The sequence below is a fragment of the Anopheles funestus genome, chromosome 3RL (genome assembly GCF_943734845.2).
Source record: "Anopheles funestus chromosome 3RL, idAnoFuneDA-416_04, whole genome shotgun sequence".
Taxonomy (NCBI): domain Eukaryota; kingdom Metazoa; phylum Arthropoda; class Insecta; order Diptera; family Culicidae; genus Anopheles; species Anopheles funestus.
In genome coordinates this window covers 22793034-22807346 of record NC_064599.1, presented here as the reverse complement: position 1 = coordinate 22807346, position 14313 = coordinate 22793034, and the positions used below count along the sequence as shown (strand labels likewise).

The 14313-nt window shown below is 40.0% G+C and overlaps 2 protein-coding genes across 3 annotated transcripts in view; both read right to left on the bottom strand.

The window, feature by feature from the left end:
- Positions 1-14313, bottom strand: part of LOC125771996 (uncharacterized) — a 439681-nt gene that overhangs the window by 70944 nt on the left and 354424 nt on the right. The window lies entirely within an intron of this gene.
- LOC125771936 (protein suppressor 2 of zeste) overlaps positions 1-14313 on the bottom strand; it is a 58290-nt gene that overhangs the window by 19973 nt on the left and 24004 nt on the right. The window contains exons 1-2 of one of the 2 annotated variants that reach the window (XM_049443132.1): positions 6661-7405; positions 5123-5755 (exon numbers count right to left, since the gene is read on the bottom strand). In XM_049443132.1, the coding sequence (XP_049299089.1) occupies positions 5123-5483 (361 nt within the window). In that variant the 5' untranslated portion in view covers positions 5484-5755; positions 6661-7405. Of the gene's footprint in view, positions 1-5122; positions 5756-6660; positions 7406-14313 lie in introns of those variants that run through there. The other variant, XM_049443133.1, reaches the window with a different exon arrangement.

The following is a 14313-nucleotide window of genomic DNA, read 5'->3' as shown; positions in this document are numbered from 1 at the left end:
GAGTGTCAAAATCTCAATCAAACATTTTACTTACACAGACACAGACACACAAACAAGCAACCCAGCCATACATTGCGCTTCTTGCGCAAGCAACCAGCTGCCCGTGCCGTGTAAGGAACGGGACGAGAAAAGCCTTTGCACGTTGAAAGGTGGCATCTTATTGCGTTGAAATATTGCCCTACCACCCGGTACCCAAAAACCCATCGAAGGACACAACCCAAAACGACCGAGAGCGAACGGATCGGCAAATAAGGAATTACGCGCCAGGATAACAAGCGTGCTGAATTTTTCATCCATCCCTTTGGTTCCCTTTCGGGTTAGGGAAGTGAAGCTGTCTGTGTGTCAAGGAAATGCCCTTCTCTTAAGCTAACCCTAACCCCATGGTCTAGAATTTTCAGTGAGTGCAAATTTTTCCATTTTCCCCCTTTTTTCTCCTTGGTTTCTTGTCTTGTGCCTTTTCCCTCTCGAGTTTGCCCGACTTCGCGTTCGCGTGCCTCGGTCGTAAACACCGAGATTTACCACGTGGTGACCCGGTTATCGTCAGGATGCGATCCCCGGCTAGCGGATGATGTGTCTCATTCCCTCTTTTTTTGCTGCTGTTAGCCCCGAACCATCCCGAACTCTCTGTACTTTATTAGATCAAATCTATTAAAGATATATGATTGCCAGTTCTGAGCCCGGTAGCCACAAGTTCTGGGTCTTCTATTTGCCTCAAGGGAGCTCTTGTGCTCCTTCTCAATGTTTTTTTTTGTGTGTGCGTGTGCGTTTGTCTTACTTTTGACTTCCAATGTTTGGTACCGGCAACCCAAACCAAAGCCTGCAAGTCTGACCGGACAACGGATGAATAAAACCGAGATAAAAAAAGCAGACTATATCCAAATCGTTAAATAAGATAAATGCTTCGAAATCGAAAATCACAGTTTGTGCAATTCGATACGATTACGATTTGCTCCTGTCCAGTGTCCTTTACTGGACATCGGGCGGATCATCTTTCCTGGAATAGGGATATGTGAGCAATCGCTTTTTTATTACTACTACTACTACTACTTCTGCCTTTAACTGCAGGAACATCCCACACTTGAGCCACATCGTGACAGTCCAAAATATTCCCTTCGTAGCGATAAACCGAGAAGGCGAATTACGATATCCAGTCTTGCGTGGTTTATCGTCCGTGCTGTCCGGGATTCTTGTTTTTCTCGCAACCAAGATTTGTGGACAGTTCACACCTTGGTGATTTCTCATTCCCCCTTCATGTGTACGCGTACGGAAAATTCAATTCCAATGTTTTATGGTTTGTTGACTCAACATTTGCAATCACATTTGTCTCATGTCGTTTGTAGTGCGACTTGTTTTTAGTGTTTGTTAGTTTTTTATGAATAATTTTATGAAAATATTGAGATTTTCCCTTGTTTTATAAAAAAAAATTGTTGTATAGTTCTTTATTTTGAAAAATCGTTTATTACCATGAGAGACAATTCACAATAAAGAATAAATTTTGGAATTCAAAACCTCAATAAGAAATCAGCATTAATTTATTTTTTGCAGACAAATAATAGCATTAAATTTTGACATCACACCTATTCCCTTCCGAACGGTTGTTGACCGTGGCCGGTTTAATATTTATGGTCTGAAGGATCACTTGAAATTCTAACAAGAAACACACCGCAGCGACCAGTGACCAGTGATGAGATGCTCGTAAAAATCAACCATCGGTCGTCATTTATGGATTCCTTTTCACCTTCCATATACGAACAAAAAATGCCACAAAACTTCCAGCTAAATCTTATGCATAGCCACACGGTGTCAGAAAGTAGGACGTGAGACCTTCCATATTAATTTATTGCGTAAAATGCTTTTTTTCGGGAGCGTAAATCGAAGGATATCTTAAAGATGGATCATAAAAAAGGTAGGATAAGAAGATTGTGGTATGTTTTTTTAAACGAAATTTGCTACTAAAAACACAATTTTGTAAAAAAAAAATTAGAAATGATGAGATTTTGGTGCATGGAGCATAATTTAAAATGGACAACAATCGATGATAATAAATCATAAGAGTAGAAAACGATGAAAAAAGAAAGATAGCAAAAATAGCAAAAAACAAAGATGAAGAAGGAATTAATCCTTTTTCTACCCTACTCTTAACATAAAGTAACTGTAAAAACATAAAAACAAACTAAACAATAAACCACCGTTAAAGAAAAATCGCGGCAGCTGTGAAAAGAAGCGCATAGAAGATACATAACAAATACAAACACAGCGAAGAACGAAGTGTTTATGTTTGTTTCACGCTCGTTTATGATTTATCACCGACTCGATTCGCCCATTTTTAGTACCAAACCGTGTGCGTGGCAAAGCTAAAAACCCATTAGTGTGGGAAGTATGTTTGCTGTGAGTATTACAGAAGGATCGAACCACAACACTTCCCAACTGTGGCCTGTCATCGAGAATTTGAATGTGTAGTAAAAGGTAAGGGAAACGAAATACATTAATTTATGTGTTCGCTACCCGGAATGTACTAAAGAAGGATTATTTTTGGACTGTTACTTCTATTTTGCATTTGTTCTTCTTCTCTCGAACATAAGGTGGAACACATAAGAATAGACAACAACATTGGAAAACAGTTGCAGAAATTTCTTTGCTGAATGACATGATTTGATTTAATTGCAATTGTCATAAAATTATGCTACGATACTACAATCATCTCTTATTGCTAAACCACAACCATATCCATTGCAGTTCCGAGTGGCGAGTACTCTTTTTCCACCGATAAGGCAGTGCGCCATTCCGTGACAATTGGCCCTCACACGAACGTACGCATTTCTGGCGTATGTGAAGCAGATGTCAAAGTTTTATGTCGCGCTCAGTTAATGTCAACAATCCGAGTCTATAAAAACGGTGTGCGACCGAATCCCAGCCATGGCACGGTATTACTTTATGAATCATAAAACTGGCTCAGCCATCAATTAGCTGCGATATTAAGCCGTTTGGAAGGTTAATTTGTTAAAGAGTCTTTAGAAAAATTCGTTCCTGAAGTTGGGGAATTCATTTTGGCGATATTAAAATGGTTCAAAAGGGAAAGGAACAAATCTCGCTTAAATTATGGTTGTTGGGGTTTGTTAAAATGTTGGGTACGCATGTAAGTTTCCAAGCGTTTTGTTTCAAAAAATTTGTTCTTTATTGTGATCTAATGATTGCTTGTTCTAAAGAAGCTAATTCTTGATCCCTTCGACAAAAAAGACGAAGAAAAGAATTCGATTATGAGAGTTCTTCATACATCAAAACAAGTAGTAGATGCATCGTACCTAGTACGATCGTAGTAGATGGGGCGGCCCGGTGGTGCATGTGATAAACGGCGCCGGTCCACACGGCCGGACCGGGTTCAAATCCCATCCGGACCATGTGGTAAAATAAGTCTAGTAATCCAGGAATGGCCGGCGTGACCTGTGAGGTCGTTAAAGCCAAGAAGAGAGAGAGAGAGAGATGCATCGTACCAAGTCTAGCCTACATGACGGATAAGATAGTATTTCCCATCCCGTGTTCTTCAGACAGCTTTTGTCTGAGTCTGTGACATTTGACCGAGACGTTTGTCGAGATGGAAAATTACTGACTCTTGTTGAGTGTAATAACATACCATTTTACTTCAAATTCTCGCTTGAAACGAATGAAGTCGGCTCGAATTCGCTACCAACTGTGAAGCAGTTCCTAATATATGACATCTTTCTGATCCCACTATATGCAGAGGATGATTTTCTGCGTAATGTTTGGATTGACCGATGATGTCATCTTGTGGAAAAAACGCTGGTCACTTTATTGTAGACCCAATACAAAAATGATGTTATAATTCGGTTTAACGTGATGAAACCATTCGGACGCGAACACATTTTAACCTCGGGGATGCCGCGTGTCAACGAACTCTAACTTTTTCACGAGTGTTCCGGTGAATGGGAATGAATTGGTTTTCATGTTTGAAATCGTCTTTATCAATTATTCAACCATTTGACCGTTTACGGTACTGGTGGCACAAACACACACACCGGCGAGGGGTCCGTACTCCAACCAGAAGGATTAAACAGGAATATCGGGAAAAGGGTCGGGAACGCAATACAGTCAGCAATCGATACTTTATTGGTTTTCCGGTTATGCAAAATCATAAAAGTGGCCATTCATGTACCACAGTACCCTGCTTTATAGCTTCACCTCGCCTCGTATCACGACATATTTATGCTCCAGCACGATGATCCACTAAAAGCTGAGCTACTGGTTTTGCGGCGGGAGTGGGACTGGAATTGTTAGGGAAGTGGGAAATTAAACAACAATTTGCCGAATTAAATCATTCTGGCAAGTGTGAGTATTCGGGAACTGTTTGAAACATTTTGAACAATATTGCCCAACAATTTCACCTGAAGGAAGGGCAAACAAAGAGGAATATATAATAAATGTTTGATCTAGCGTTTTTTAGTATACAGCTTAATTCAAATAATATTTAAAAGCAATACTTGAAAAGTTGAAATAGTTAAATAATTTATAAGAATAGATTTTGTACTATTTTATTTTAATCGCCATCTAAAATCTATGGAAGGGGTTTTTCCCGTGTTTGCTCCTGGAAATTTATTTGTATTGGTACACCCTCCTCATGTTCTATTGAATAAGAGTTGCTCGTGAAGGGATGCAAATTAATGTTAAACGTATTTCCTCAAGGAAATTTTGAGGCAAGTCATCAGCAAATTGATGTTAGGAAGAAGTCGTTTTGAAATATCTAATGTAACTCGTTTGCTCTTTTAGCAAAAATGCATTTAAACTTTTCACTTTATGATACAGGAATAAATATATTATTATTAAATTTCACACCCAACCTGTTTCCACGCACCACCTCTCACCAAATAGGTTAAGAGGAGTAATTTAAAAATAAAAATGTCTATCTTATGCTCGGCAAAGCTATAGAATCTAACAAATGCGGCTGTGCTGGCTTTGCACAAACCGAAACGAGCACAAATCCTTAATTAAATTTTAAATATCTCCGCGTTTTTGGTTGCGGAACTTCCCCTTCAAGAATTTTGATGAGCAACAACAGCAAACACCCAAGGCAAACCCCGGTGTCGCACCCCCGATCAAGTGTACTCACATGCATGCAAACAGTCGTTGACGCTGGTCGCCTCGACCAGGTAGCCATTGCAGAGGGTGCAAGTTATGCTGTCGTTGAAGTCCTTGACGCGCCGCCGCTTGTTACCGCCCGCACCCGAACCGCGCCTTCGGATGCGTTCCGGCTCGTGCATCATCATACCGGCCATAGGCAAGGCCGGTGATGTGGACGAATAAGAGGACGAGGGTGATCGCGTACTGCTGCGCCTGGTGCTGCCGGCGTGCTCTGGCGTCGGCACAAGGCTCGTCCGTGAATCCTTCAGGCTAGGCCGGATTGTGGTGCCTCCCTCGACAAAACCGCCACCACCACCACCACCGCTTATCATTGCTGCAGCACTTGTCATTCCGTGCGTTTTTTATGTGTGTCTGTTGCAAATACGGGCCACACGTTACGAACCGTGGGTGGTTTCGTAATCCTTTAGCGTTTGTGTAATCCTTATTATTCCTTAGGGTGTTCGTGTGCTGTGGAATTACACTTCACATACAGACGCATAAACTACACACAAGCACACACATCTATATACTTAAACTTGTTTATGGACACATGTTATTATCCAATGTATAGTGATTTTCTATATCTTTTCAAAAACGATTTATTTACTTTATTCAAATACACCTATAAGATGAAAGAAAGAGAAATAGATATACAGACAAACATTAGTTTTGATTAAAGAAATCTTCAAATAAATGAATATACATATTATGCATTTATATAAAAAAAATTAAAAAAATTAATATAAAAAATAAAAAATTGGAAAATTGCAAAAAAGCATTAAAAAATAAAAACCTAAAACTATGTACTAAGTACAACTTAACAATAAACTAAAACATAGAACTCTCTCTAAAACTGATTCTTGAAAGAAAAAAAGCAACAGTAAAACAATAAAACATTCATTGAAATAGCAAACAATCACAAAACCCCTAGGAAAATAGAAACACCGCGTGTTGATGAAAACAAAACAAGAAACTTGCACAGTTATGCAAAGAGAAAGTTTTCTCTTAAATCTCCCTTTCTCACTCTCTTTCTCGCGTTTCATGTTGCGTTTTCTCTTGCTCTCTCTCTCTCTCAAATGCTTGTTTATGAGTTTTACTAACGCTTCGCATTTCTTGTATTATCATTGCTTTTGTTTTGTTTTCAAAAAATGTACACTTCCAATCATTCTGCGTGATGATTTGTTTTTTTCCTTTTACTCTTCTCCTTCTTCTCTACGCTTGCCACTTTCAGGCAGCATCATGAGACGAAAAAAGGTTCAACTTTATTGAGAGCAATGAAAAACACACACACTCGTACAGCAAAAAACATAAATGGATGAGAAAGTAAAACCCTGTGGAGCAGCCTCCCGAATTCAGTGGGTGGGCCACGAAAACATTGGAGCCGTGCCGTACTACCGGCGCACCAATACTAGTGCGGTGAAATTAAAATAAAGTGTACAAAAGGGTGGCCCTGCTTTGCAGTAAACGTTGCTTACAAACTGCTGCATTGCGATGCAGGATTATGCGCTAAGGGTGTTCTCTACTTACCGCTTACAGAGTACATCAACCACTGCGTACGGGTGAAACAGAGAGCGAACATTGCTCGCCCATCCACCCCCTTTCACTCTCTCGCTCACTGGGGGATGAGATTTCTCTTCGCACTGTTAACGCGCGTACTTCAACCCTCACTCACACACGCACGCACACAGACCCGCCGTATAGTGTACACTCGCACACATAGGCACGCGTGCGCTCGAACACACGGTGCTCCACTACCAGGCAAGATCGAATCTACGGTTGCTAGATGTTGCCTACAAAAAAGCCCTACACACAAACACACACGCGCAGCACACTGTGTAAAGCAAACCCTGCTACGAGCGAGTGCGAGCGAAATAGGGCTCACGCACACACAAATTCCACCACAGTACACCAAACCAACGAAAGGCGCGAGAGCGAGCGAGAGTAACAAAAACTCGTTTTACTCACACGCACACAAACACAATGGCAAGGTTTTTCGCGTCGCGCACACTCACCTCGCCGCCCTGCCCCCTTCCAACACGACTGTGACCCTGCTGGCTGGCCCGTTTTCACAGATGGCGTACCTAGTGTGCCCGGTACCGAGACAGACCTTCGCGCTTCTTCGCCGTCGACACGAGACTGACGCGCGAATGCCGCGAACCGAACGCACAAGCCTCCCAAGGTGTGCGATGGCGCTGCTGACGACGGCGGCTGCTGATGACGATGATGATCACGATGCTGATGATGGCGATGAACCGAACGCCGAACAACCCGAACGCCCGAACGTGCCACGAACACGTGATAACTGTGCCCGAGCGCACATCGAACGCGTTTGCGGGTCTCAGCGCAACTGCGCCGACGCGTGTCCGTTGGTGGCCACCAAAAACGCCACCAAACATCTCGGGTGAACCGGGTTTGAAAAATCAATCCAATCCAACACGAGATTCTCGGAATGTAGGGACCACCCCGGGATGGGGTGCAGATACTGGAGGTGGTAGGGCAACGAAGAAATCGGGGATAAGCGACGCACTTGTCCGCTCTCTGCACCAGGCAGCATAGCATGGCAATGGTGGCGTAATGCCCCGGTACTGTTCGTGCGGAAATCCGAAGGGACGGATTTTCTTTTGCTACGGTACAAACATTCCTAACCATCGAGGGAAATTAACTGTGCGTGCGAGAGAGCGAGCTAGGATGAGTGGAAAATTTCAATGCTAGTTCATGATGAAAAGGGATGCACAACGATGGATGGAAATACGATGGTTGCTGGGATGGGAAAATCGATAAACACGAAGCGGTACGACAAAACCGACCGACCGAACGTTCGTTCGGTGGAAAATTTCGTGCAACATTTTTTCACGATACACCCAAAAAGGCCCTGGAAACATTTGTCCCGTGCTACAAGCTAAATTAAGTTGACATTTTGCTTGAAAGGTTGCTAATTGCTGCGGGAAAATTCACAGCCCATTACTCGGTTGGAAAGAATGAATGCTGACAGTGGGAATGAAACTCTCCGAAACGTAGCAGGCTATTTTAAAACGACGCCATCCTGTGTTTTCCTTGTTTGAAATTTTATCCCAAAACTTCATACAACAAACGTTCCGTCTGGTTCCGGTTTTGATTTCGCTGTAGTTGTGAACGATATCCAGCTTGTTTGTGTGTCTCCCAACCGTACACGCACCAACACACCCCTACGCACACGAGACAAGAAAAAGATCATAAAACAAACGGAAACTTCTGTTTTCGTACGTATAGCAACCGAAACATCAACTCGAACCGCGTACTAGAAGGCAGCATAAAGCAAGAAGATCGATTAATATTCACCCTCCTTTCGATGGCCAAAAACACACACAAAAAAAAAAAAATAACGCCGGAAACTGTATCCGGCGCACCACGAGTGTTTCTCGATGGATTTGCTGTTGCTTTTGCTTTCCTGCTGGAGAGTGGAACAAAATCATACGATGCGGCGCACCCTTCGAAATACGGCAATAGGGTAAGAGTTTGCTGGCTGGAAGCTTTCTTTGTCCCTTTGCGGTAAAAGGACGCCATTTTTCTTACGGTTTCAAACAAAAGGAAGCTTTACAGCCAGTACGTAGAAAAGAAAAATGGCAATAGGGTGAAGTTGTTGTTCCGGTCGTATAAACGAAAATACGAAACGAAGGATGTTTTCAGATAAAGTTGTAATTTTGTAATGAATGTTTCTAATTGTTTAAATACTAACGATTTTTGTGATAGTAATGAGCTCTTCTTGCTCTGTTTTACTCTTTAAAAAATCATGAAACTGCTGTACAAATTTCGCAATTCGAAGATCTGAAAACGGTGACTGCTCTTTGATCCGCCCAGCTCGTTAGATTTGGATGGACGGAAAATTTTTTTTTTTGGATTTACGGAAACAGATGATACTGGCAAGGGCTTCGACATCGATGAGCCTGAGTTCCATACTTCCGATGATATCAGCAAATGCCTAAGCTCCGCACCGTTATGCTTTTATTCGTCGTAGATTGATTGTCAAGACGGCAACTTCATCTGCCAATCTGCTTTCATGCGAATCGAATTGCACAGAAATTTTGTACGTCCGAAGATTGAGGCACCAATTATATAGTTTTATTTCCCAGCAAGCTTCGAAAGCTTGCCATCATTGATGATGGGCCGTTCAATTAACTTACTAAAACTGAACTTTGTTTATCAACCACGCTAGTTACAGCTACGGTTGGATGGTTACAAATGGTTACAGCTACGACGGCACGTTTTAAAATGTGTTTTGCCACACCATTAAAATTCAAATATAAAAAACACAGTATTAGTGTCACAACATCATAGGATAGGTGGCCCAATTATGGATATAATATCTCATCAACAAATATATTTTACTGATTTAAAATGTAATCTTAGGTTATTTCGTTAGCCCTGCTATTTGTACAGTAGAAGCCTAAAGACAGTAGAATATAATTTTCTTTGAATTACTTGTGTTTGATATCATTAAAATATACCCATCATGGTTATACTGTTTCCTTTTTTTCCATTCGCCGTAAGTGTTCATATTTTAGGACAAATTTGGGACAAAGACACAGATACTGATTCAAACATTTTCTGGAAATGTAATTGAATCTATAAATTGCGGACATCGTAATGTTTCATTTGAATTTGTTCGTACCCGGACGAAAACCTGACCACTTAGTAATTTTACATAATTTCCATCATATTGAAGAATATTTTTAAAAAATAGCTGCAACTTACGAGGAAAAATTCAATTAAAAACATGAAAAGGGCCATCATTTCTATCATTGTTATTAACACAAATGAAGCATTATCAGCCCAATGCTTACATATTTAAACTCCATACTTAATTGTATTATCTTATCTACTTATCGTCGAGATAAGTTTATAATGTCGAAAGGGAGTTTGCTACAAAGTCTCTCAATCGACAATTATGTTTAAAATTACCTTTTTTGGTTTGAATGAAGAACCGTTTTTCAATTCAATTCAACCAACTGATCATAAATAATCAGATTTGTCAAGAAAATCTGCGTTTTTTCACGTTTTCGTTGAAATTTTCCAACTATCCAACAGACATACCTTTTACTGGGTTTTGTAATGATCAACCATTGTGTAGAATAAGAATATAATAAAATACTGTTCTTGTGTTCGATGAAAGAACAGCATTGTTTCATGGCTTAAGCATCCTCTTACTGCACCCGACAGTTTATGTTTTCCATTAATCCTCGCTATAAATTATTAAGTAAAAGCATCTTTTAGCCTCTGTTGATGCAGTGTGACCTGGATGCTCTCATTAGTTTGTGAGTCATGTTGTTTGATGTTGATTAAATATTGATGACTACAGATGATAAAGTCTGTTGTATTGTTTCGGATGATCCGCGTAGCTATATGATTCATCAATACGATGTTTAAGAACCCTTGGATTGCATTTTACAGCTAAGGCTAAACGATTTTTAACCAATATGCCTAATTTCAAATCTGCTTTTGTTAATTAATTGTGGGATTTGTGGAACTTGAAATTGTGGAACTGGCAACTCCGTATTAAATGGATATCGGCAAAAATTGCGTAGTGATGTTCGTGTATTCTCATCACTTTATTATAGGACGATTAAATATCTTCTTTCAAAGTGATAAATTAGTTCATCTATCGAAAGGAATAAAAGAAACACTAAGTAACGAAATGTTATAAAATTTGAAAATTAACTAAATAGTATGAAAATAATACAAACGGAGTGATTATTTATCCTGTTTGCTTTCAAAATTATATTTGAGCCACTCGTGCCTTCAAAACTAACAGATATGAACGACTAACTAAAGAACGACAGTAGATGCAGTTGATTGCAGTGAATATTTTATCAGTACCAATTAATAGATTCTCAAAATATCGTCATAAAATTTTGTTTCCAACTTTAACAAATAGTCGGATTTCACATCAATTGCTTGGGTTATTTGTTTCCTACACAGGTAAACCATATATAAGGTAAATTTTCTTTTATTATGAAATTGTTCTTTGTTATTTATTGTTTCATTAGAAGTTGGCCAGACATGGTCGTATCACTTTTTTTCAAATTAAAACCTAATTTACTAAACCTTATTAGTTTACAAACGATAACGATAAAATTATAACGATACTTATAACGATAAAATAATTTCAGTTTTATCGAATGAGATACAGTACATAAATGCAAAAGGTAATTTGAATGTTTTTGCAGCAGAATGGAAGCTTATCGGTTTACTGCGGGAAATGAATTTAATCGCCTCGTAGTTACTCTACTACCGGATGGCTATGTGTTTGAAGGTATATCTATATTTGGTTTTGTATTTATTACATCCCATCACAATTCCAGTTTGAATTTCAGTTCTTTTCATGACATTTTCGACTCCAACCTAATGCTAAATATCACTTAACATATTGAGCTTCAATTATGAAATAATTCTAAATTCATATTTAACACGTAGCCCGATAATCAGTCAGTCCTTGCTACGGAAGGTTGATGAGAGTTGATTCTCAGTTCTGTCGTGTGGAACCGATGTCACTACCACATGCCCTACCGGGTCACACCCGAATTATTCAAGTTAAAAGTTAACGTTCTAAAATTGTATGCCTATTATATATTGTTTTATTTTATTTTTTTAAATTTTAATTTTATTGAAGCTATACGTCGTGTATTGCCTACATATGTTTCTGGCTATAATCTTAAGCATTTTCGAAACAACAACCTCAATAGTTGAATAAGGTTATCCACAATTTATCTTCCTAAAAAAGCTTTTTTTTATTGACTTACTTGTTTACTTCCGCTATAATAATTTTAAAAACTAATAGGCGACCTGACACCTCATTTTTGTGTGTGTCTGGTGAGCAAACCCATCTAAGAAATCTCATGATCAAATCTCACCTGAATCGCTGGCAAAACGTAAATCCAAACCTGTATATGGTCGACAGAAACTAATTGATTGTTATGCCATAAATAGCAACTGCTTATGAATTCAGCTTTTTGGAACCGGAAATGGAACGTTCCTCATGACAATAGAATTGCCTACCTATTCTCTCATATATATTGAAACGACAGTAATGAATCAAACGGTTTTAAACAAATAACTTTATTGATTCAACACAAGTTCATTATTTTTCTTGTTAAAAGGTTCGTTATAAGACATAATTTTACCTACAAAATCATTGAAACACTCTGTTTAATTTAAATCAATGCCATCTTTTTCCTTAAGCTATACAAAAAAGGTTCGCAAAGGTGGATTAAGTGTGTTCTAAAATCCAAATAATCTATGTCGATTAAGGTTCATTATTAAACAACGTTTAAGCTGGTGTTATTGAATTATTTTTCGTTTATTCTACCACTCTTTGCTAATCCTTGGCTCCAATATCGATGGAATTATCCCCCTTCGTATGTATTGCCGCTTAGACGACTGTTTTGACAACAAAATTCGTTACCGAAAAACTCCAATGGTTTCATCTTTACGGGATCAGTTCAAATGGTGATGAGTAAGGTAATAAATAAAACACTCACCAAACACTCACAACAAGCAAGTTTACGATTTCCAGCTCTACAAAAGTGCCTTTATTGCGTGCAGTTTCAGTTTCATAGCGCAAGCTATAAAAAAAAGGTCTATTATGCGTTTCACAGCCCAAAAAGTCACTTCAACACGGATGCTTCTAAATAGAACATACACTTGGTTGAGGTATTCGTTGTCACTAGAAGCGATAGAAATACTCGTCACGTCATTTGCATCCGATGCACCAACGGTCAGGTCCCGTCTTCCATTGCAGGAACAATGCATCTTCGTGAACGTCGTGACTTATCGTCGAGCAAACCGAAACAAGGGATGATTCACAGCGCTGTTGTGAACACAAAGAACCAATTCAAAACTGACCGACCAGACGCTTCCGCCTGCGCACTGTGATGCATTTTCGAACACTGCACACATTGCACTCGTTTGTGACCCTCTCCCTTCCTTCTTCCCTTCTTCCTAACTCACCGCATCAACCTCTTCAATATCGTCTCCAGTCGAACGTTCGGGTTTTCTTGCGGAACGGAACGGAAGGCAAGTGTCAAGGCGGAGGGAACAGGCCAGTTGGCAAAGCAACTGCTCAAATAACAACCGGGTACGGCGACACGGGTGCTCGTCGATGCACCCGCGCACAGCCAACACACACAATTGCAATTGCACTTCATCCATCCGTGTGGGGCAGCACTGCGTTGTGCTTCTGTTCGGGTTTCTTTTTTTTTCATTCATGTGCCCTTCCCACCCCAACTGCACATCTGTGTGTGTGTGTGTGTTCAATTGCAATTTGTTGTTCCAAGGTATTCATCCAAAACAGACACGCCGGTGTCGCACGATGAGCAAAGTGCCATTGGGTGTGCCACGCGGTGTTGGTGGATGTACAGAATGCAATGCATGCAGATAAGAACGAATTCCGGTGCTTCTACTGCTGCTACTTGCTGCTCGACGGTCGCTTATTGATTTAACTTCTCGGGCACCGAAAACTCGTCCCGTGTGCAAGCACTACACTTGATTTCTTTCTTTTTACGTACGCTCGAAACTGCAGGAACACAAACACTCGTTGCATGTCGTTTGTCGCTCGAAGCTTCGGAGGTTCAAGGCTGGTCGGGAGCTACGATTTATAGCAGTTCGCCTGCATGGATTGCATTTGACAGAGCGTTAATTTATGGTACTAACACACGAGCAGGGTTTTTGGTTGCCGCTTATCGTACATACCCCTCCGCCAGCGATTGCACGTCACAGCACATTGTTTCGATGTGACAAAATGGGACGATGAAGATGTGCACAAAGTTTGAGGATTGCTTCAACGGTTACGTTTGTTTGGTGCATAAATCAACTCAGCTCGTCAACTATTCGGTTGAAGGTAACGTAAACAGTTATTGCATGGATAATCGATTCGGTAGAACAAGTCAATTGTTTTAGGAGCTGTGAAACTATTGGAAGGATTTGAAGTATTTGTTTCGAGGTAAAAAAATCATATTTTATCACAGGTAGACTATGGTGTAAAATGCATATGATAACTACCGGTACCAAAAATATTGACTGTACTGAGTTGATTGAAGAAATGGAGATATATTCCTCATCGAAATTATTGGTAACTTTTCGTATATGTTTTTTTCTTGTGCTACAACGACCAGGGCACATGTCTAACCAGTGCCCGATCAAAGTCCT